This window comes from Anoplopoma fimbria, chromosome 10 (assembly GCF_027596085.1).
Source record: "Anoplopoma fimbria isolate UVic2021 breed Golden Eagle Sablefish chromosome 10, Afim_UVic_2022, whole genome shotgun sequence".
NCBI classification, from domain to species: domain Eukaryota; kingdom Metazoa; phylum Chordata; class Actinopteri; order Perciformes; family Anoplopomatidae; genus Anoplopoma; species Anoplopoma fimbria.
In genome coordinates, this window is record NC_072458.1 from 6131822 (window position 1) to 6154829 (window position 23008).

The window sequence follows — 23008 nt, forward strand, 5'->3', positions numbered from 1 at the left end:
GAGCTGCTCCGTTGACATACAGTTGACAATAATTTTACAAGGCGCATGAAGTGTAAATGACTGCACTACAGAAAATCATTCCATGTCAAAATATACAGACAACAGGCTTGATTTGAAAATTTTATTGTTTAAGGATATGCATTAACATGCACATAATAAAGCAAATAATTAGGGAATATATCATTTTTCAAATAGCATAGGCTTCTTTCGACCAAGTTCGAAAATAGACTTGGCACTAGTCTTCAAATAATAATATAAAACTCACAGGAATTTAACAGAAGGGAACATCCTGCAGCTGGAGGCATATGAGGTGTACAACAACTCTTACTAACGACGTCACCGCTGCTACGACGACAGGCTCCCTACTCCTAAACAGCTCCTGCTGAGCTCCTAAACAGCTCCTACACAGCTCCTGCTGAGCTCCTAAACAGCTCCTACACAGCTTCTGCTGAGCTCGGCTGGTTGACCTCCCAGCAGAGTAATCTGTGTTCAGGCTGGAAATTCAGCTGCTGAACACAACGTCTGATACTGAAAATGCAGATTGCTTTGGATAAACAGGGTATTTATTGGCAACAGGAGACTAACAACCTGCAGAGTGATGAATTCAACTTGTTGTCAACACAACTCCCAACCGATCATACTAAAAAAGTTTGGACCCAACACAGGGCTTTAACATTAAAACCAACTTTCCCAAAATGGAAAATAAAAATAAGTAAAGACAAAGCACAAATAATCAGTTAACAACCCAGGTGAACTGACTTTGGCTATTTGAGGAAAATACTTTAAAAATGTTATTCCTAAAAATAACCATTACAAATAGTAGTATTTTGAGTTAAAGTACTGCCCCAGAATCATAATGTCGGGGCCTTTAGAGCAGTCTTTGGTAAGCTAAACAAGCTAGTGTGACAGCTAGCATTAGCACTCAGGGGAGTATTTAGCACAAGTTTCATGCATTTTATGAAGCAAATATAATTAATTCTCTCATGATTTTTAAAATTATTATTTGAAGACATACAGAATGAGGAAATAAAAACACTATCCAAATGATTTTTCCCCAAAAGGCACTGTGGGTCCAAAAAAAAACCAAACAAATATTTGCATTAATCATTTGCAAGGATTTAAGAAAAAACTATTTAAATCACATTGTAGTTAAAATACACCCGAAGCTCAGAATCAAAAATTATATTTTGATTTGGATATTACTGATGGAGAATCAAAAATGTCATTATCATCATACATTCACTACTGAATATTAAATCACTGACATGTATGTGCTAAAAGACACAAGAGTTTATCATTGCACCTTTATCTGTATTAGAGTTTGATTTTGCTATAGTTAGTAAGTTGTTGTGTGCTCTTGACTGGACACATCTTGTGAATAGTTATTTAAAAGCTTATTTTTCTTATTGCAAATGCGTTTGTTTCGACTTTCCAGTTTTAGTGACTTACCACTAAAGTAAGCCCTATAAACTTGTAAGAAATGCTACAGTTTCAAATTTAAAGATTGGGCTTTTCTTAGTTCCGTTTACAAGGAATAACTTAAAATTCCCTTTCTTTAATAAACCTCTCGTAATTCCATAATGTACTTAAAATTGCAGTGAAGGTTACATTTGCACAGGTGCATCCACAAATAAAAAAAACAATTATTTTACCAGTGCAGAGAGAGGCTTGTGAAGATGACAACTGTCTTCAATCCACTTTTTTTTTTTTTTTTTAAAAAGGGCTACATTTTAACTTGTTGTCAACACAACTCCCAACCGATCATACTAAAAAAAGTTTGGACCCAACACAGGGCTTTAACATTAAAACCAACTTTCCCAAAATGGAAAATAAAAATAAGTAAAGACAAAGCACAAATAATCAGGAGTCACATTTTAAACATAAGCAACATTAATATTTCTTATAGATGATTATGCAAAAATAGAATTTGCTACTGCACCGACTGGTCCCTCTCAGGTTCAACAATCCCTAAGCTGTGTTGTTTCTCATGCCGCTTTAAGAAGTCATGATGGTGGTACAGCGGTGGACCACAGTGATGACATATCCATCTCTGATTCATGCAAACCGGATTTCTGCAGATGTCACGAGGGAGGATAGGTTCAGGCTTTAAAATAGCAGCTCAACTTAGTATTGAAAAGCTTTATCACTTTTTGAAAGCATCAGGAAAGGGTAAGATCAGCCTCGAGCTTTGTATTCAGAACATCATTCAGGGGTCAGACTATGCAGGTCAACCGACTTTACAACCTGTCCACATACATTCTCCATACAACTCCACCTACTAAAGGCCTTGCTGCTCCAGTTGACATTTCAACAACAGGCTGAAACTTCTGGTTCCCACATGTCTAGCTTGACAACAAAACCCACTGATCTGCTTCGACTTTACTGTGCTCCCATTTACTATATTCGCAAATCTCTCTCCAACTCTCTCTCCCTCTGTAACTGTATGGACTGACATTCTCACCATTTTCCTTCCTGCACCCAAAGCGGGTAAAATTATTATTAGTTTTAAACTTATAGCTTTAAACTCGACCACCAGCTTCCCAAGATGCATGGTTGGGCTTCACTAAATAGTGAAATAATGTAATAAGGCTAACTGAGCTAGCAGTCGTAACACCACCAACGCTCCAAAGAACAGGATAGCTTCCTTAGATATCTGTTTGTACACGGTGGTTTCTTGTTGGGCTTTCAGGCTGTGCGGCAGAGTTTTTGGTGGTTTCTTTAATTCTCTCGTCCCTCTCTGACTCCGTGTCTGCGATGGCGCATCCACTGTCCTTACTGATGTTTGAAAACGTCACGCTACTTTCCTCTTTTGGTGAAGCAGGGGGAGATGACGATAGTAGGCGGTGGTTGAAGGCTGCATGGCTACTCTGAGGTGGATAATGCTCCAGGCGGTCGTTCTCCACCTCGGGCATGGGCGTGATGGTGATGTCATTGAAGGCGGAGCCGGGATGGTGAAGGTGGGGGTCCGTTGGGGCGGAGCAGGTCAGGTGAGCCGGTCTTGAGGTTTCCGGGTCCGAGCAGCTGAGCTCTGATGAGAAGTGGCTACAGTGCGAGTCTGCCACTGAGGGCAGGCTGCCACTCAGGGACGGGGAATCAAACTCAGAGGAGTTGGTGCTGCGCTGCTCCAGAAGCTGAGCGTCCACATCTCCTCGGCTCTCGTTCATCTTTGTGTCTCCTTTGTTGCTGCTGCCGCTGCTGGCTCTCTTCCAAAGCCTCCCACTCCTCCTCATGCACCCTGAAGTGGAGGTTTCCTTCGACCAGGGGGACGAGGGGCAGCACTGGTTGTCGTGCTGTGCACAGCAGCAGGTGGAGGGGCATGAGCATGTGCCGCCGCCTGCACCTTTAAGGCCGGCGGTGCTGCTGCTACAGCTGGCCTCATCCAGGCTGCTGCTGGCGCTACAGTGCCTCAACTTCTCTTGTTTGGACTCCGCGTCTGTCTGAACATCCAGACTATTGTCTCTGCAAAATAAGATCACTCTTTTACGGCAACTATCTTTGGCACATATTATGCACATTCACATATAGCATATTTATCAAAGACTAACTGTTTTTAAGTGCTTCCAACATCCTTTTCTAAAGAAGAAAACATACAGTAAATACTGATAGAAACCCACAATTACTTTGCTTCAAACTATTTTACAACAAGGCTTCTGGCGTAAGGTACTAGAAAAACTAGGACAGGGATTCTTTTTAAAAGGTATGATGGTGGAACAAGTAGGATGAGTATTCTCTGACTCCTGACCTTTCCAGAGGCATATAGGCGTTGAGGATGGATCCTGCCATGGCTTTTGTGCTTGCGTTGTCACTGATTGTCCCGAGACTGACGGTTGCTGACTCCCCGCTCAGACTGCAGCGCTCCTTCTGGACGTCAGCCTGCACTTCCATCCTGGAAATAACATTTGAAACTTAATATAAAATTCATTACATCTCAATGATTTTCTGCATGTTCCCTTCATCCAGTATAGGAGAACACAAAGGTAGATACTAAGACAATTACGTGAAATCTATCCATTAAGCCTAATCGAATATTATCATATCAAAATAATCAACATGAACTAACACTTTTTTTCAATTTTCTTAATGAACATTTATAGTAATACAGACAGAGGTCATCCAGGTCTATCACCTGTTGTAGCAGCTGCCAGAGAGGCTGCCTGTGATGCTGGTCCCAGCGAGGGCCGTGGTGCTGGCGTTGTCGCTCATGTTGTCCCGCTGAGTGGAGCTCATGCCGCAGCGCTCCATGTGGCTCCCGCTGACACTGAGGCTCAGGCCCGTTAGGCCGCCGACACTCGCTCCATCTCCGAGGCTGGGATTGTTGAGCCGAGTCTCTGCCACAGAGGTTGTGTCTGAGGAGAATGGGGGGGGGAATAGGAAGTTTTGTTAATTTAGAGAAGCTTCTAACTGACAAATATGAGTCAAGCAAAGAAACCAGGAAATGAAAGACATAGGTTAAAAAGAGAAGGAGGGAAATTCAGAATGAGCCATAAAGAAGAAATCAGGGTAGTCGACTCCAGGTAGGGGCGGCTGTGGCACATGAGGTAGAGCGCTCGTCCCGCAACCACAAGGTTGGTGGTTCGAACCCCTCTACAGGCCACATGCCGAGGTGTCCTTGAGCGCCTAACACCTAACCCCAAGCTGCTCCCTGGGTGCTTCATTGCAGCCCACTGCTCCTCCGGGATGGGTCAAATGCAGAGAATTGTAATTTCCCCATTGTGGGACTAATAAAGGCTTAATTATTATTATTATTATTATTATTATTATTATTACAACAGCAAACTAAAGTGATATTAAGGTCAGGGGCCAAAGTTCTTTCTTCTGAAGTTACATCAATGACTTAACTGACTTTTTTCACCTTTAAATTCATCCGGGAACAACAGATTGATGAATTCTTGGGTGTGAATAAGTGTCATCGTGTCTCACACCTTATGTTGCCGAAAAAGGTCAAAGTCCCTGCTGTTATTTGGATTAATTATTATCATTCACAGTGTTGACTGAAGCTGTGAGAAATACAATCCCTCGCCCTATAGACCTCTTGGAAAGCAAGACAAAGCTGACCTCATACAGCCGCCAGCTTGACGGTGACAAACGCACAACGACAGGAAAAACCTCTGTCATTTCACACCTCACACACCCATCCACCGTTTTGGCAATTCACAGGGTATGAATAATCCATATGTACGCACAAAAGGTACTGATGGATGTGGGTGTTGCACACACAGCTACCACAACACCTTGTGTTATGGTTGCTAAAAAGCTGCTGGTATTTTCCAAATATATAGGAGCTAGACGTAAATCAATATGATTGTGGCATTAATAATGACTCATAAGAATGCAAAAGTGGGAAATTTGTGGTCGGCTGATGTACATTGTTTTAAGTGTGTGTTCATTTCTTTATATATTTTTTTATTGTATGCATTCTATTTTAAGTCTGTGTTGGGCGTTTCACCTGACTGAAAGACACATTTCCATTTGGGGAAAATACACTTCATAAAGTTAAAGTGTACTTCTGGCTCTTACTATGTATTCTGCGTACTCATGGGAACACGCAAGAACTCAGTGGCGTTGCTTTTGTTAGAGATTCTCACCTGTGGCTGCTGCCCCGCTGCCTATGTTGTCATTTTCGTCGTCAAACTCTATTCGCACCCCTTTGCCATTACCCGCAGACACTCCACAGCCGCCGCTTCGGCACAGGGAGATTGGGACGACTCCGTAGACGTACGCCAGCATTATGGGAACACCGATACCTAAACGACACAATGTAGACACACACTTAAACAGTGGACGTTTATCGGGGTTCAATAGCTTGTAAATATAAAGCGTATTCCTTTACAAACACTGTGAAAGAAGTTCCGAGCACTTTTAGACAGTTCAAAGCAAGAAGACCAGAACAGCACGTGACAAAGGTTTTAGGACAATTTCCAAACCAGCTGATGCTTTTATACGCCTTTTTACTAGTGACCCACAAAAAAATCCTTTTATGTAATCTAAATGTTGTTGAGAAACAGATTATAAACAGATGGTAAAATAGAGAAAGTCATGAGGGAAAAGAGAGAGAAAAAAAACCCTTCTTTCTTACCAACGGTAACTGCTGCTACCACAGGGGACACGATCACAGACAGCGTCACTCCACCTGCTATCACCAAGTTCCTCTTGTGTTTGGAGATGTCTTTGCCATCGTAGTGATTATGGATCTGAGGAGGAAAATCTTTGTTAATTACCTTACCCTTATACATGTGTATTACATCTCACATTGTTGTTTGATGCCTTCCATTCATCTGAAAAAACGTTGGTTTGGACCTCAGCTGTCTGGTGATAGCTCTCACCTTTCTGCCCACATAGACTGGGATGCCAATTATCATCGCAGGGATGGCAATGCCGGCTATGAGGGCGATGCCCACGGGTGCACCCACCAACGTGCCGAGCTGCCAGAGGATCTTCTTCTTTCTGCTCCAGGGCTTCTTCCCCCAGAAGGTACAACCTGATGGACTGAGAGGATTGGAGGGAGAAAGGAAATGGTTTGTCAGGGCAGACAGAGAGAGTGAGAGTTCATTTTTGTGTGTATCATGTTAACCATAACTGCTATCACCGTTCAAAGTGACTGTAATGTAATGTAATAACTAATAAATCAACAAATAAAGATACCGTACGTTTGTCTCACCTTAAATAGTGCAGGTCAGAGATCTCCTTCATACACAGCCAGCAAAACTCACAGCCGCAGACAGCACATGTCATATGATTACAGCTTCCATCATTCATCTTGATGATGTAGGCAGCACAACGAGGGCATGGCTTGATGTCGTCACCTAGTGGGGGTTGAAGGTTGAGGGGAAAAGCAAGATAATTATTTTGTATACAGTATTTCTGCATACAGTGAATATCTTTCGTGCATATTGTGACTTAACAAAGTGATGCATGTGTGAGAGTTTGAGTGCAGGTGCTTATTTGTATGTTACCTGCTGCTCCACTCTCTTGGCTGTAGCTGAGGGAGGACGACCTGAAGCTTCTCAACCGGAGCGTTTGGGCCCTTTGTTGCCGCGCGGTGTCACATGTCTGGTTGGGATGCCACAGCTGTTTGCAGTGGTAGCAGAACTCCGTCCCACAGCCCTCACGCCCACAGGTGATCTTTGGGCAGCTGGCACAGCCAAACGCAATGACTGCGTAACTGAGAGAGAGAGAAAAAAAAAAAAAAATCAGACAAAGAAGGACATGGATGTAATAGTTTAACACAACACTAGGGGTCAGCAGGGATAAAATAACTAGTGTAGGGACGTGCAGGAGTATAAAACTAGAGTAGGTAAAACCAAGGAGAAATTTCTAGTTTGTTTTAAAATACAATAATCCAATACTCTCACAGTAAACACTGCTGCTGTTCACTTCGTCAGGAATCCAACACATTGAGAAGAGTTTGTTACATAAACTCATGAAACTAGCCGACTTTCCATGATTTCACTGATGAGCTCTGTTACAATATATCCGTACTGGCACAATCAGTTCAGCATGACTGCATGTCACTATAGTAACCCTCATCAATCATAACAGTGGTCTATTTGAGAGCAACTGAAAAGTAAACAGCATGATGGAGGCAAAGTTCAAAAACTGTTTTGTTATAAACAAAATATCATGCAAATGGACACACTGGTAATATAAAAACTGTTGCAGTGGAAATTTATATCCCAACACAATTACTGCCTCGAATAAATGGAGATAATAAAATGAATTGTAGCAATCATTTCCCCTTGCTTTCTGACTCACAAATCTAATTGTGTTCCTCTGATATGGAAGCTATGAGACATTAATAATCATTTTGTTGAAAGGAAAGCCTTAGATACAGTGGAAAGGAGTGCACAGCACCTGGCCCGTTAATAATCTAAGTATATGGATGACAGACTCAGCTAAACCCTGAGGTTAATGACATACAACCTAATATCTTTATTTATATATTGTTATTGTGTAGAGCAAAGCCTAGAGCGAGACAGAGCTGCGCCTCTAGTTCGACACAAATTTTCTAAAAGCTATTAAAGCTCAGAAAGAAAAGCCTACACACCATTACTGTTAGTTGATGTAGACAGCTGTTTATTTATTTAAGATCTTTGTTAAAATTATACACGTTTTTAAATCTTATTGACATGCTAACAACAGCTGATAGCAAAGACACAACAATGACTAAGTTGTGAACAAAGTGGTAGTTATGTAAATGTACTTTTACTCAAAGTCAGCTGTAAGCAGACTTCTTATAATGCATAAATTACTCACAAATCCTTGAGAGTAGAGTTACAACAATTTGTGAATTTATTATCCACCATTTTGATAAACAATTAATTCACATTTGCAGCCTTTCCTGCATTATAATGACTGTAATGTAATGTTAGTTGAATCTATTTGGTCAAACAAAACACTGGGCATTTTCCCTTTTTTTCCCTGTTTTATAGACCAAATGATTAATAAAGATTTGGGTGATTGATTGATTGATAAGGAAGAATAATCATCAGTTGCAGCCCTACTTGAGAGATGACTTGACAAGAAGTTCTCCAATCTAGCTTACAGCAGAGCAGGGAGATGAGGTTAATCAAAAGCCTTTCATTGGGCGATTATTGTTAAAACCTCTGACTGCTTTCACCCTCACAGGGTCTTTGTGTGAGGCAAAGTTAATAAAAAGATAAAAGTTCAAAAATGAGAGTGAGGGCAGACTTTCTTATGGGTTTCCAAGCTTTGGTTCAGCTAGAGGAAAATGTAACCGACGTCATGGCATCATTTTACGATGCCTTTTTATAAATGTTCCCTAGAAACGGACACACTTTGCAGTCCAGTATCAGGGGGTAATGTGTGTGGGCAACATATACCTGCACACCGGTCTGTCTAGACAGTTTCCAGACAGTCTCCATTTACACCTCGGTGAGGAAAGAATGATGGCAAATGGTGTGTAAGTCATAAAGTAGAAGGGAGAATTTCCAAATAGACCTTTTGGTGTGTGCATGTGCATTAAACTATGTAGGACACCACTGCAGAGTCAAGACTCTAGCCTCTCTTAACGTCAAATACTTCTTCAGATAATTACTTACATTTGACCCAATATCTTGCACAAGTAATTATACAACAATTGGGAGCGACAGCATTCACCGGTCGGAGAGAGTGACAGTGAGCAAGAGCTGAACTGATTAGATGACGAGAGCAAGAAGAGCTGAAACAAGCTTATGAAAGAGCCATTATTCTAAAGGACAGGGTCAGCAGTGTTGATGCAACAAAGAAAGAGAGAGAGAGACGAGTAAGGCCATTACCGAATTCAGCAATCACTCATAACAGAACTAACAATGATAACTGAACGCTGGGAATGTGGGTTATTAACTTCTCCAAAACTCTATGAAGCGCTGTACATGAATTGTTCATTTAAAACACTACTGATTACGCTGCGTGCATGGTGGTTGTCATGGCCGGCAGGTGCAGTAAACAACAGGTTAAAAAGGGTGACCGAGTGAGCACACGGAGCATAATAACGTCAGCTTCAGTTGAATCCCTACGAGCTCCAAACAAGCGAGAACCTAACCTGACCTGACCCTCAACTTCAGCATCACCTCCTTGTGAAAAACAGAAACCAGAACTTAGTCTCCTCCTCTGAGAATCAATAGAGTTTCAATAACATATTTCCATGAGCAGAGGCTGAAGGAGTGGACTGAGGTTTACAGAAACACATCTGACCTCAAGCTAATAATTTCCATTGCTGAATACTCATTTCAGTAACTGTGAGTTTCTGTTTTATTATGTTTGGTACTCATTTTCTGGTTCTGCATTTACATTATTTTAGGATAATGTATTGTTTACTCTGTTTAACTGTAAAGCACTTTGTAACTTTTTAGAAAATGCTTTACAGTAAACAAAATATAAAAGGCGTGGCAATGATTACTATTTTTAACAACAGGCAAATCACTACCAGCTATATTCAGTATATGGTGAGGAACACGCCAGGTACGGTCCGATAACAATCGGCATCATCATCACTTGCTGCTCACGTCTGTTTATGGCTGAATCATAAGGCTGACAGAACAAACAGGTCTATTACTGCTACCAGTTATTTATAACTCAGGCATCAATGCAGAAGCTGGGTGAACTTCAAAAGGCCAGTTTGCAGCCTTGAAGTTTTTTTTAATGCAGCTGCTTACTATGTTATTTTGGGGCTTGTGTATTTCAAAAGAACGAAAACATCAAGAACACCTCAGGTAACTGAAATAGAAATTTTGAAATGTTTAACAAAGTTTTAGTCTGTGTGGAAATAATCCCACATGCTTGATGTTTTAAAGGTAACTGGCTTTGTTGCCATTAATGTTAGGTGGCCACAATCATGCCAACCTCTCGATTCAAAAACGCTCTCACCTCGATTCAGCTACTGAGTCATATTTCAATGAAAGAGCAGGTTGCCCTCATGTGTTATTCTATGAGTAGCCTATATAATCCCTCAGCTCTCGTTCTTACCCACAGTCGGGGGCCGGGCACCAGCGGCAGTCCGGTTCGGCCACCAGCCACCTCCTCAGCATGAACTCCTCGTACTTCTCCATGACGGCTCGGTCCCCCAGGATCATCTGGATGTCGTGGGGATTGAAGCGCTCGGAGCACTCGGGGCAGCAGATGTTGACGCGTGACTCGGAGATCTCGATGCGGAGATACTGTCGCAGGCAGTCTGCGCAGGAGCGGTGGTGGCAGGTCATGATGTCTGGGAAGAGCTCACGTGCGTGGCGCAGGAGGCACAGCGGGCACTCCAGCAGCTCGGACGAGGAGCCTGACACCGATGAAGTTGATGCTGCGGCCAGCGCAGAGTGGGCAGAAGTTTTATCGTGAACGGTCTCCGAATGGACGCTCTCTGTGCTGACGATGGCGTCCATGCCGACTGCAGCCTGCAGGGGCCTGGACCTGCGCTTCGGGTCGCGGTCAGGCCGACACCGGCGGCTGAAGAGTGAGTGGAGGGACAGGCGGCGCTTTTTGGGGGTCTTTCTAACTGAAGGGAGGCTGACAGAGGAGGCAGCAGAGTGGAGGTCTCGCTCTGAGCCTGTGCTGCCATGATGCTGCTGGTGCAAGGTGCTCATCGCGTTAGAAGGGGCGCCGCTGTTGGTACGACGAGAAATCACCACATCAGGAATGGGGATGAAGGACTGGGAGAGGGAGGAAAATGTAGAGAGGGACTGGGGTTTAAAGGACAGGATGGTCGGGGGAGGGGGCTGGGCTGCTGGTAGCTAGGACATAGTGGATGGAAGATGATAATGGAGGTCTGGAAGTCTGTAGTTGTCTGCCCATGGTTTAAATCACTTTGATGAAATGTAGATGTTCAGATCCAACACACGAACCTGACAGAGACAGAAAAAATATAGATCAGGTACAGAGCCAAAGCTGAATTCAATAACTTTTAATGTTCTGCAGCATCTGGATGATTCAGGATGCATAACGAGAACCTGGAGATGCAAACGGAATAAACATTCTGACAAAACCTCAGACAAGACAGCTCTCGTTGAGCGTTTCACTGGCTTGTGTGTTATGGGAAGACCACCCCCTTGATAATTAACAGTTTTCTGGCAGGCTTCAGGCCCCTTTTCAGGCATATCTTCTGCGTTTGTGCAAGTGAAACTGCTTACATAAAACGTCTGCAAGCTTTCCCTGGAGAGCGTGTGTTAGTCATGTGTAGGCAAAACAATACAAAAACCTGTGTTTTTTTCCCCATCATATATCGCAGATGTGGCCACAGCTGTGTCAGTGTTCCACATGCTCAAATTTTACACAATACGAACAACTAAAGCTTAACTCTCTATCTTTGAGAGTAGCGTGCAAGTAGTTTATAGAGGACGTGAAGGAAAGCTATTTGGTTCTGTGTAGCATTACCTTCAAACAAGTATAAGTATTTAAAATAGTTGAAGTAATGAGAAGCACATTTCATTCTGAAATAAACCAACACAGTTTATGGTTGTGGTGCTATGCAGACTTCCAAAGAGTTGACGGATCCAGCTGATGGATTAATATGTTTTGGATAAACATCCGTGCCTTGGAATCATTCCGAAGGAGATAAACTAATGGAAGGAGAAGAATAAAATGAGAGTTTATGTTTCACTACTTGCATTTCTTCAACACTACAGCATTAGCGCCTGATTATGTGCTGTACCTTTAAACAAGAACACCCAGTGGTAAAAACAAATCAAAACATCTGGAAAAATAACTGGCCGGTCGGGGAAAAAATAGATTTGAATGATAAAATCTTGCACTCTACAAGAAAAAGTCTGTAGATTCATTAGTGCGAAATCCACTCAATAACCATGGCCCGATTGCATTATAATACCCCTTTAAATCATGTGGCGTATTTCCAGCTTAAGTGAAGAAACAGTTTACTTTTGTATTCATGTCTTCAAATTTGTCCAAACTCATATCCCATTTGGAAAACAACAAAACAAAGCACTGCAGAAAAACGGCTGACATCAGCAAGAGGTGCTGCAGCTGAGGGCTAGAGATGTTATTAAAAAATACCCATATCTCCCTAGTGTTTGTAGTTTGACCATGAGACACACAATTTACTATGATGGCTAATTCATTTCATTTCAACACGTTACCGCTGTTCACAGACATTTTGTTCCCTGGTTAAGACATTGTATCAATCTTTATTTTAACTTTTCGCTAGGCTTAAGCCACAGGACTTTAAACCAGGGCTTTTTCCTGAACCAGGATTTTTGGAGACAACTCCGATTCGGCACCTCAAACTGACAAACATTATTCAGTCCATGACCCCCCCAGATCAGTTTAAGGGGCGGTGTGACAGTGCGAGTCTTTGCTTTCATTGGTCCTTCTGGAAAGTGTGCAGTCTCTTATGCTCTGAACTTGTGTTTGAGTGTGTGTTTGTCATTAGAGACTAATTTCAGGAAAATGCCAGAGTGAGCCAAAAGGTGACTAATTAACAAGCCTTCTGCAAGTCTCAATTGGGAAAGCAATCCTGCAAAGCACAGACTCTCCCTCTCATAACCCACAAACCTTTGTCTGACTGGTTGAAGTTTATCTCCCCTCAAGATGACATGCAGGCAGCCGTTAAGTTTTACTACAGCTACTTTAGTGTTTCAGCTGCACAGCTATAAGCCAGATTCAGTCTAAACACGTGCCTAGCCTGCACGTGTTTAGACTCAACTTCCTCCTCCATATCAAGCAAATACAAATAAGGTGGAATAATTCTGCATCAAGAACTAGTACTAGCATGCATTATTGGGTGATTTGATCCCAAGTTGATTCAAGACAAAGGTGTGAATGCACTCAAAACACACCAACTCAGGCCACTTTCAGAGGGTTGTGTGCCCAACCTTCAACTTGTGCTGTGTGGTGGAAATGTAAATCAAACAAAAAAGTGCAATACATCTCAACTGGCTCTTGACACATTCGATAAACGGTGTCTAAAAATGGCCAACACCCTGCAGGGAAGGTCTCATTATCAGCTATCCCACCTTTCAGATCACCTCTGCTACACAAGAGCACCTACAATAGGTGTGTAGATACGAGGTGTAAGAGGAAAACAGGCTTACAGGCTCAATGACTACACCTATGCACACTTGATAAATCAACAGCTTGAGCCTAAAGATGTGCTCTGTGGAGAGACCAAATTCAGCAGAGATCAAGTCACTGACACAGGTCAAGAAATGAATCATTAATCAGCGGCGTACTAACGGTGACTATATACTGCAAAGGTACACAGAGGACACTGGCGGGTTTTGGCTTCTTGGACTATGGTAGTCTCTAATTTTGTCATGTTATTCACAACTTTTCTCTTGACATACTAAATTCTTTCAACCAGTATTCCCTCAAATTTGGGCACAAACAAACACAAAGGATTTGGCCCTTTTGGAGCAGTTTAATGTCTCATCTTACTTTGAAAATTCGTATTAAATTGACCATTGTGACACCTCTTTCATAGCTGACCAATGCCAACCGGCAATCAGCCCAGTATGACCCACCAAGTTATTTCCCCTTAGTATTTACATTCCATCTACTCTACACACCTTGATTATAACACAATAATAAAAGCTATAAAATATGGGCAGTGTAAACATCTAATCCTTTTTACAAAGCTAAAGGTCACATTCAGAGGACCAAGACTGTGATATAAAGGAGATTACAGGGCTGTTAGGACTTGGAAACAACACTTCAAGTAGTAGAGCTGCTCTTGATTCAGTCAGGACACCAGAAAAACAAAACTGTAGTTTTAATGGCAGGTGGGACCAGCTCACAAGACGATTTCTTAGATAGGGGGAAGGTAGAAATAGCCGCTGCTAACAGTCATGGAAATAGTTGAGGCACTCAGACTGTTTGCAGCGCACTGACTTAAAGCAAATATTGACCAGAAAGACTCAGGACCAATCGTTATCATCATTAGTATCATTCTTCACATCTTTCATTTTAGTTAAAACAATATCCTTACTCATTAATTAATGTACTTTCTGTATTAAACAGTATCTCTGCTCCTTAGAAGATTATGGCATTATTTCATAAATGTTTACCAAGTATCTCTGAGGTACTATATCGACTATCAAAATAGGAAACACATTTGTATTTTCAGCATCGATCAAAATGGAAATTTGTTGAGGAAAAACGAATAAAATAAAAAAAACATGAGGTGGAGAGGACAAAAATGTACTAAGCAGCCACATTTATAGTTATTATAAAATAGTAACCAAATGTTTAAATGTGAGTCATTAAGCCATTAACACTGCAGCCATGCTGTAAAGAATAAAGTGTTTTTATTGCACCATCTGAAAGTTTAAGAGTCACAATTAAGACCCAAAGCCTGCATATGACAAAAAAAGTGATGCCACCGACTCCGAAGACAGACTGCAGAATTTGGAGACATGGCACAATACTCTCGTCTGTAAAAACTGTCAAACTTTTGTGAAATTAGAGCTTCACATCATCTGTAAACTTGATGATATAATTACTAAATTCATTCAAGTAGAATGATCTTTAACAGCAACTACTCTAGGAAACTTCCAGAGCAATCCTTGACTATCCTAGGACTGAACTTTGTCATGGACCATCAAAATGCATTTCTAATGATTAAGCTATTGACCAGATAGCTTAACTTAATAACATCCACTGTGAGGCATATCCAGTACTGGCTACAGATAAGCCCTAACACTATAATTCCACATCATAACAAAGCCGGATGATGTATTGGGTCAACAAGCCATGTCATGTGAGCAAGAGGAAATTTTAACAAGACAGAGGAGCAATTTCAAGCAACCCGCAGCTCAATGTGAAATTACACTCCCAGGGCATAATTAAACTGGAAAAGCCTGCCTCTGCACTGTTCCAACAGTGAGTGGGACTTTCCATGCGACTGTGGTCAGCATGCAAGCATTTGTGCACGCATATGCATGCATGTATTCAAGTTCGGTGGCTCCAGGCCAATCACATGCAACCGCGGCTCTCACACACTTGGATGGTGTCCCAGTTCCTGAGACAACCCCGGGGCAGGAAGCCAGCTGCGGCAGAATGAATGGTTTCCACCTTCCATCAGCTCTTAAAAGAAATCACAGTTTGCATCAGCTGATGTTACATCGTGAACTCCATTGTAATATGATCTACATTTTTGCAATTTTCTCCTGAAGAGATGGGTCAATGAAAGGTGACTGAATTGGTTTGTGTGGCCCACACTATAATTTGTGTCAAGATGGACTGGGGGAAAAATGTCTCCAAAATGTGTCACTTGGGGCCGCAGTGGTAATGGTTTTAACAAGTATGGCCCTCCAGACCACGAAGCAATAACATGTTGGCTCTTGAATTGCAATAAACAAAATAAATCCAGGTTTCCATTGCCTGTCATTTTGCAAAGAGACAATTAGGTACATAACCAAACTGCAATGAAAGGTTTTATTATACAGGTCTGTTCCTCCTCACTATCACGTCAAACCGTGTTTCATGATTCCGTTTTGTATTTTTGAACTCTACTAATAGGCTATGTACAGAATACGACCCTCTCCCAAAGAAACATACTTTCCTAAATATTCATATTAACAATGTTCCACATTACGTCTTCCATTTCCAAAGTAGACAGGAGAACGATGTGAAAATAAACAAAGCAACAGCAAACAAGTCCAAACTTCAGATGTATTTCTGGAACTATTCATTACCAAATACAAAACCCAGGTTTGGTGTGAAAATGTATCCCTGAACCATTCAATAGTTTCAAATATACCAGCACACACCAAGGAGGTGTGTCAACTCCCAGAGTCTCCTCAAAATGCTAATGATTTCATAGTACTACATACATTTGCAAATTGACAAATGAATGATGAATAAATAATCAGGTTTAAATTGTGTAAAATTAAAACACTATACTGAGTTACTAAAATCTGATAACATATAAGCCAATGTATTTTACATTAACATATTAAACAAACACAACCGTCATCCGGCTCTGATATTTCATGTGCATTGAATTGGACTTTGGGTCTTTTCAAATCCACTTCTCCTATTTGTGACAAAGCTGTAGTTGAGCAACCTCCAGTCCAACTCCAATTCTGCAATTTCTGGAGGAGCACATCATCTGACACCCCATCCACACTGTATGCCCGATTTGAATCCTTGGTTGACAATGTTGATTTAAAATGGTGTGTAATTGAGCCCTGGTGAGTTTTAGGTCAGATGGAGTGTATTTACAGGGAATCCCTGCAGTGTCTTAGGGAAAGATGATGCAAGCTTCCTGTAATTTTGTGAGTTTGGTAGCGTATGTCCACCTTCAAAGAAATCCCACATACAATGATCAGCTTCCATCACTGGAACCTATGAGTTAAAGTGTTCCTCTGCAAAGTGTTCGTCACGTACGCTAATTTCCGGTGACATTCCAGCTGGGGGACAGACTTCCTGATCGTGACAATGCATTCAGTTATTACGGCTTGGGACAAAGTATCAGCCCAGAGACTGGGTGACAAACTTAATAGAAAAGCTTTTTTATTTATTTGTTTACCTACAACACTGAGAGGAAATATTTCAGCTTTTCTGAAACCGTTTTATACAACACAAGACATCCTTCTGAAGCAAATTAATACTGGGAAATGATATTGCTAGACTACAAAGCATTAACCGGGTGCGGGCCAACATTCTGTCTGCTGGACATCTATATAACCCAGTAGCTTAATGAATCTCTGTTTAGCCTATTATCTGCCAGCCAAAGTATAATAATAATAATAATATCTGGCGTTCAACAGAGAGTGGGGACAGGAGGGACCGGAGTGAATGCCTCTGAGGATACTTTCAGCACTATTTACAAAACAGTCGGATTTAGCCAACAGGATAAGGTACTTTTCCACTGTATCTGGTTCACTATGATGGCCAGTAAATCTAAAGATGCAGCTGAGGGTGCAATTATTATGAAAGCCAAATCCTCTACAGTACGAAACATATCATATCATAAAGCAAATTTAAACATGAGGTTTTATTATTTTGCCATTTCTCCATTAAGCACCATGGAGACGTCAAATAAAGCTGGCCTGTGTTTTCCCCGGCTACAGAAAGGGAGATACCGTTTGCCTCCTTCAGAGAGAAACATCTATGCGGCTCAGTGGGGTTCTGACGGAAACCATAAAGGAGTGTATGGAGTGGATGTATTCTATGAGACTAAACTTTGCTTCCCATTCATTTTAGTGAAAACGTTATTCTTAGCAAAGAGTTTCTTGCACTTCTGTATGCACTTCCTGCTTACAGAACCGCAGTAAAGTACAAATAGTGTGTGTAAATATATATCATTATATTATCTTTTTTTCTTTAATAATTACTTTCCAATAGTCCATGTTTTATCCTCAGAGAAATACTGCTCTATAACAAGTTCTAGAGGTCAAACACTAATATTGTTTTGACCTCTATAGTCATGGTCAAAAACATTGTGGTCAAAAACAACAATGTGTGCCTGCTGCAAGCCATCCAATCTTAACTCCTGCAGGAACTAAAGGTGGAATGTGATACCTGAGGCGTATGTGGTGCCTTATCATGGTGATTTAAATTATCCAGAAAGCAGATTGTTACTGGTTTTTGTTGCTTGTCACTCTTCACCTCCATCTGAGGCTGAAACCAAAAGTTGACTTGAAGTAAATTTCCCACAGGGACTGAATGAGTCTCCTGGGTGACTCAACTCTAATCAACCCTCCACATCATACATCACATACCATGGCAGTCTTCACACTGTCTGCTAAGTCTTTTCACCCAAAACAGCAGGGGAGAAGGAAGCAGTTGGATGGTGTGATGAGGAAGAGCGCCTTGTCCATTCTGTGCTACAATGACGACCAACAGCTATTCACATCTTACCAGCAGTACTGGCGCTCAGTGAACTGATTTGAGTCCTTTCAATTTATTAAGCTAGAAATTTTAAAGAGACGTGTGAGAAATTAATGACTACATTACAAAGCCCTGCTATTCATGATTGCTGATAAAATTAAAGTAACATATCACGCTCATTGCCACACTTCAGATCCCCGACAAACATCCTGGAATAAGCAGAGGACTCAAACAGGGTCTGAAAAAACTAAATGTTTTCAGACATTTATTATCTATTAACATACTCTTGACACTTTGATTACAATCTCCATTGGGAGACTTTGTTTTTCTATACATCCACATGGTCGTCAATTCTTTGGAATTACTCCTAGAATATCTTGATATTAACAAACAAAGGCCAAAGGAAACCATTACGTCCCTCGCAGTCTAACATTATGTTAACATGTTCGCTTCTATCTGTCCTGGGTGCACAAATGTTTGCTAGCTCATTCATCAAGCCAGGGAAAAATCAAGACAAGTGTCAATATGTGTAGATAGAACATATTATTGCAAAAAAAAGCCAATGTTGTCTTTCGATTGAAAGCCCATGGGTGATGGGTCATGTGTGTCTGTCCCAGGTTGCTGTCTCTCTGTCAGTGTAACACTCTCACCAATGATTGAGGGTTGTTGATTGTTGATTATACAACTACATCTCAAAATAAAATGTTAAGATTGGCTATATACAATGAACTTAAAAAGGAATATTAAAGAGTATATCTGATGGCAGTAAATACTCAGACAAGCGGCTCTTTCATAGGAAAAACATGCTCAAAAACATGAATTTCTCACATTTGAATACTATTTTCTTTCTGAAAGGAATTAACAGGACTGCTTCATCACATAGCAGATATCAAACATTGTGATATATTAATCACAATATAATATTTTAGATTGTTTCAACATGAAGTATGATCATAATGTTGGCCCCTGCACAACTGACCAGCAAATTTAGGTCAGGTAACCTAAAACTAGTACAGAATGGAAAATTCTTGCCCTAATTCATTTTGTTTGTTTTTAATTTAGGAATAGGGGTGATGGTGCTCGCGACTGTGTCAAGAAGTGAAAAAAAATACAAGAGCAGCTTCTTTCACCACAAGTTTACTCCGTTATAGCTTAATATGAGCTTTGGCTAAAGGAGATGTTGGAATTCGCCTAAAAACAACCTTATAATTTTAATATTTGTGTTTAAAGCTAGGAACAAAACTGTTTTGTTTGATAACGTACTGTCTGTCATTTAGGTTCAAATCATTTGGATTTGTGGTGAAAATGCCACTGACATGTTACTGAATCATGGCATGAGATGAGTTTGAGGTAATGCAATTTCCACATGCACATGAGTCCCAACATGTTACCAAACTTTAATTCAGTTTACATTCATAAAGTCTGACGCTGATATCGAAGTTAAACAGTAACAGGTCATTAGGAGAAAGCAAAGCACTATGACTCACTGAACGAATGACTCCAGTGAGGATGACTTGAATGAATTTAGCAGGCAGGCTATAAAAGTCACACATTATAAAAAGGAACGACTGTGCCCAGTAATTCAAAAAGTTATCTATTCAGCAAACAGTGTTGACTATGCTATAACGGCTTGACGATGGAAAAACATTGAACGATATTATTTCCATTCATTGAATGGTGCATATACAGTACCTGTCAAAAGTCTGGACACATCTAAAAATCTAAAATATAAAACATATTCTGGTTTGTTGAGCATTTGTTTGTTTACCACATAATTCCATATGTGTTCCTTCATAGTTTGGATGTCTTCAATATTAATCTACAATGTAGAAAAAAATAAAAATAAAAATAAAAATAAAGAAAAACCATTGAATGAGAAGGTGTGTCCAAACTTTTGACTGGTACTGTACAGGGAAAATCACACATGAATACCAAGTGCAAAAATGATGTTATGACCAATAAATGCCACCAAATGATATCCTACTACTGAGTCGATTATTAGAGCTGAAAACAAATTAAACATTTTCAATCAGTTATGAATGCAACATAAATATAAAACAATAATTACTTTGTCTCCCAGTGATTAATAGGGAGCAATTTATGTTGTTTCAATTCAAATAAACTAAAAATGATCTTTAAATCATGTCTAGTTTTACAAGCATATGTGTGGCAACGTTCAAATAAACCACAATAAACGAAAAAAAAGACCCAATATTGATCATCTGATGCCCGGCAAAGGAAGGACCACATTGTGTTTACACTTCCCACCTGGCTAACCAGAGTTAGCCTGCTAGCTAACGAGATCACCAGTGGCTAGTGGGGAAGCTAGAGCCGAACTTTAGTCGCCCAGAGTTCGGACGCGGCTCTGATGTTCGCTTCCTCCCTGGACAGCGACACCCACCACATGGCTCATCTAAGTCCGCCGGTGTAACGACCGCACAATGTCATATGCTGCCAGCAGAGGCTTTGTGCCTAACGAGGAGTATTTACAAGCTAACAGAGCTAAAAACTGCTAACAGTTAGCCGCTCGTCAGAGGAGGAAGTTGTGATCTGTGAAATATTTACCAGACGCTCGTCATCAGGATTATTCACACTCTCTCTTACCGTTTAATTGCCACCAGGTCTGGTTTTAATGCACAATAGAAGGGATCCCTGGTGTCTCCATCTCCCAGTGAGCCGCACAGTTGTTGCAGAAAACTTCGCCGGACAGCCTAAGAGACATTCCCCGAGAGACTATTCAGGTCAAGTCAGTGCGCTGCGGACAACACTGATGCTTCCGGTGAGAAGTGTCAGCTTTTCAAAATAAAGCTCACCCATCTGGTTCCAATAGATAAATAGCCAGAAGTAGAAGAAGTACTCACATTCTTTATATACCAAAAAAAAAGGCAAAACACACACACACAAAAAATACTCAATTACTAGTAAAAGTAATAAAAGCATGTTCTTCAAGGTGCTGTTTACTGAATTCAAACGTATCTCTTAATAATAATAATAATAATAATAATAATAATAATAATAATAATAATAATAATAATAATAATAATAAAACACACAGCATACATTTTATTTATAGAGGGCTTTTCAGAGTCATCATTAAGAGCTACACACTTAAAACTTAAAACTTAAAACACACAGCATTAGTCAGACATTAAAAGCAGTTTTGACTCTTGTCTCCACACAGTTGACAACATGGAGCCTGCTGAGCCAGCGGTTAGCAGCTAAAGGCCCTTTCAGAAAGAACAGCACAATGACTCTGAAACCCATTATTTCCAATGGCTAGTGCTGCGCCTTCATTCTCTGCTCAGGTAGCCATTAATCCACTATATCTTTGCATAGCAAATAGTTGTCTGCTGCTATATTAATGCTCTGAATCCTGTTTAAATAATCTTTAAAGTGAGATTAACAGCATGCCCCTCATCAGATGTTCTAATAATCAGAACTCAGTATGTTATAATAATAATAATAATAATAATAATAATAATAATAATTATAATTATTATTATTATTATTATTATTATTATTATTATTATTATTATTGTTATTATTGTTATTATTATTATTATTATAACAATTTACATTTAAATGTAAGCCTAAATTCGTTTTAAGTATGCTTTAGCCTATACATTGATAACAAGGATTTTTCATGTATTGGTCATATATTGTTCATTATAATACCTTCAAAGTAAATAGTTAGTATAAATGTAACATATATGCAGTGGAGTAAAAATCCCAATTGTTCCCTCTGTAGTGGATTATCAGTATATAATAGAATACAATTTAAGTACCTCATAACTCCACAATAGTCTTCGCCTTTTGAAAGTGAAGTGAAGTGAAGGATAACCATTTAAACTAGATACATTTTTCTAAATGAAATATCATAAAATATTCTACAAAACAAAATAACTCAATCCCGAAAACCCACTCATTTCTTGATTTTACGGTAAATTTGCACACATTAAACTACTTATATACATTTTTCCCAAGATAATAGTTTTTTGCTCTAATTTGTAAGTCAGGTTGTTTAATCGGAACAACTTTTCCTGATAGCAGCTGTTGACTTGACACGTTGCCAGAGAAGCTCATGCATTTGTTTAACAGCATTGTTTCCACTCCAGACCAGTAGGTGGCAGTAGCAGGAAGACCAGTTGCCCTCCAGCAGTAATCAGAGAAACAGAAAGAGGTTGACATGTGAAGAAACAAATGTGTGTTTTGTATCTTTTATCAGTCCATGATTTGTATTCCGTCCTCTGAATTTCAAATGTGGATCTAACAACTTTTGATTACAGTATGATTAATTATCAGCTCGTTTCAACTTTCTGTTTGCTGGAGACAAATAAATACAACTGGTCATTTTAGGTTCGCCTTTAATATGGACCATTGACATACAGCAGTGCATGACAGGATATGCGTCATTTTTTGTCAATTGAAGTACAAACCTGGTACAAATGTTTTTTCATATTAAATTCCTGTAGATTATTGCTCCTTAATAGTTTCCGTGTTCATTCGTGTTGTTTAGCTACATTATTCTGAAATAAACTGAAATAATCTCAGTATGAGTGCACTTCATTTCTCTATGACTATCTAAATGATATTTTCGGGATATTAGTTAAATATACCAGTTCCAGACAGCGTTCATCTAGCAGAGGAACTACTGCTATCCTGAGTAGTGTTTTATTATACATCCATCGTGAATTATGATCCTTCCATCTCGTAGGGACATTATACCAAATGTGCA

The 23008-nt window shown here is 40.2% G+C and overlaps 1 protein-coding gene across 1 annotated transcript; it reads right to left on the reverse strand.

Moving 5' to 3' along the window:
- Nucleotides 1-135: 135 nt before the first annotated feature.
- LOC129097381 (E3 ubiquitin-protein ligase RNF19A-like) lies at nt 136-21027 on the reverse strand. Its single transcript, XM_054606220.1, has 10 exons — nt 20878-21027; nt 10465-11330; nt 6954-7162; nt 6659-6803; nt 6324-6486; nt 6077-6191; nt 5586-5744; nt 4127-4346; nt 3743-3886; nt 136-3459 (listed from the first exon to the last, which is right to left on the reverse strand). Exons 2-10 carry the CDS (start codon nt 11070-11072, stop codon nt 2646-2648), a joined length of 2577 nt encoding a protein of 858 aa, XP_054462195.1. The 5' UTR covers nt 11073-11330; nt 20878-21027; the 3' UTR covers nt 136-2645.
- Between the last annotated feature and the right edge of the window lie 1981 nt (nt 21028-23008).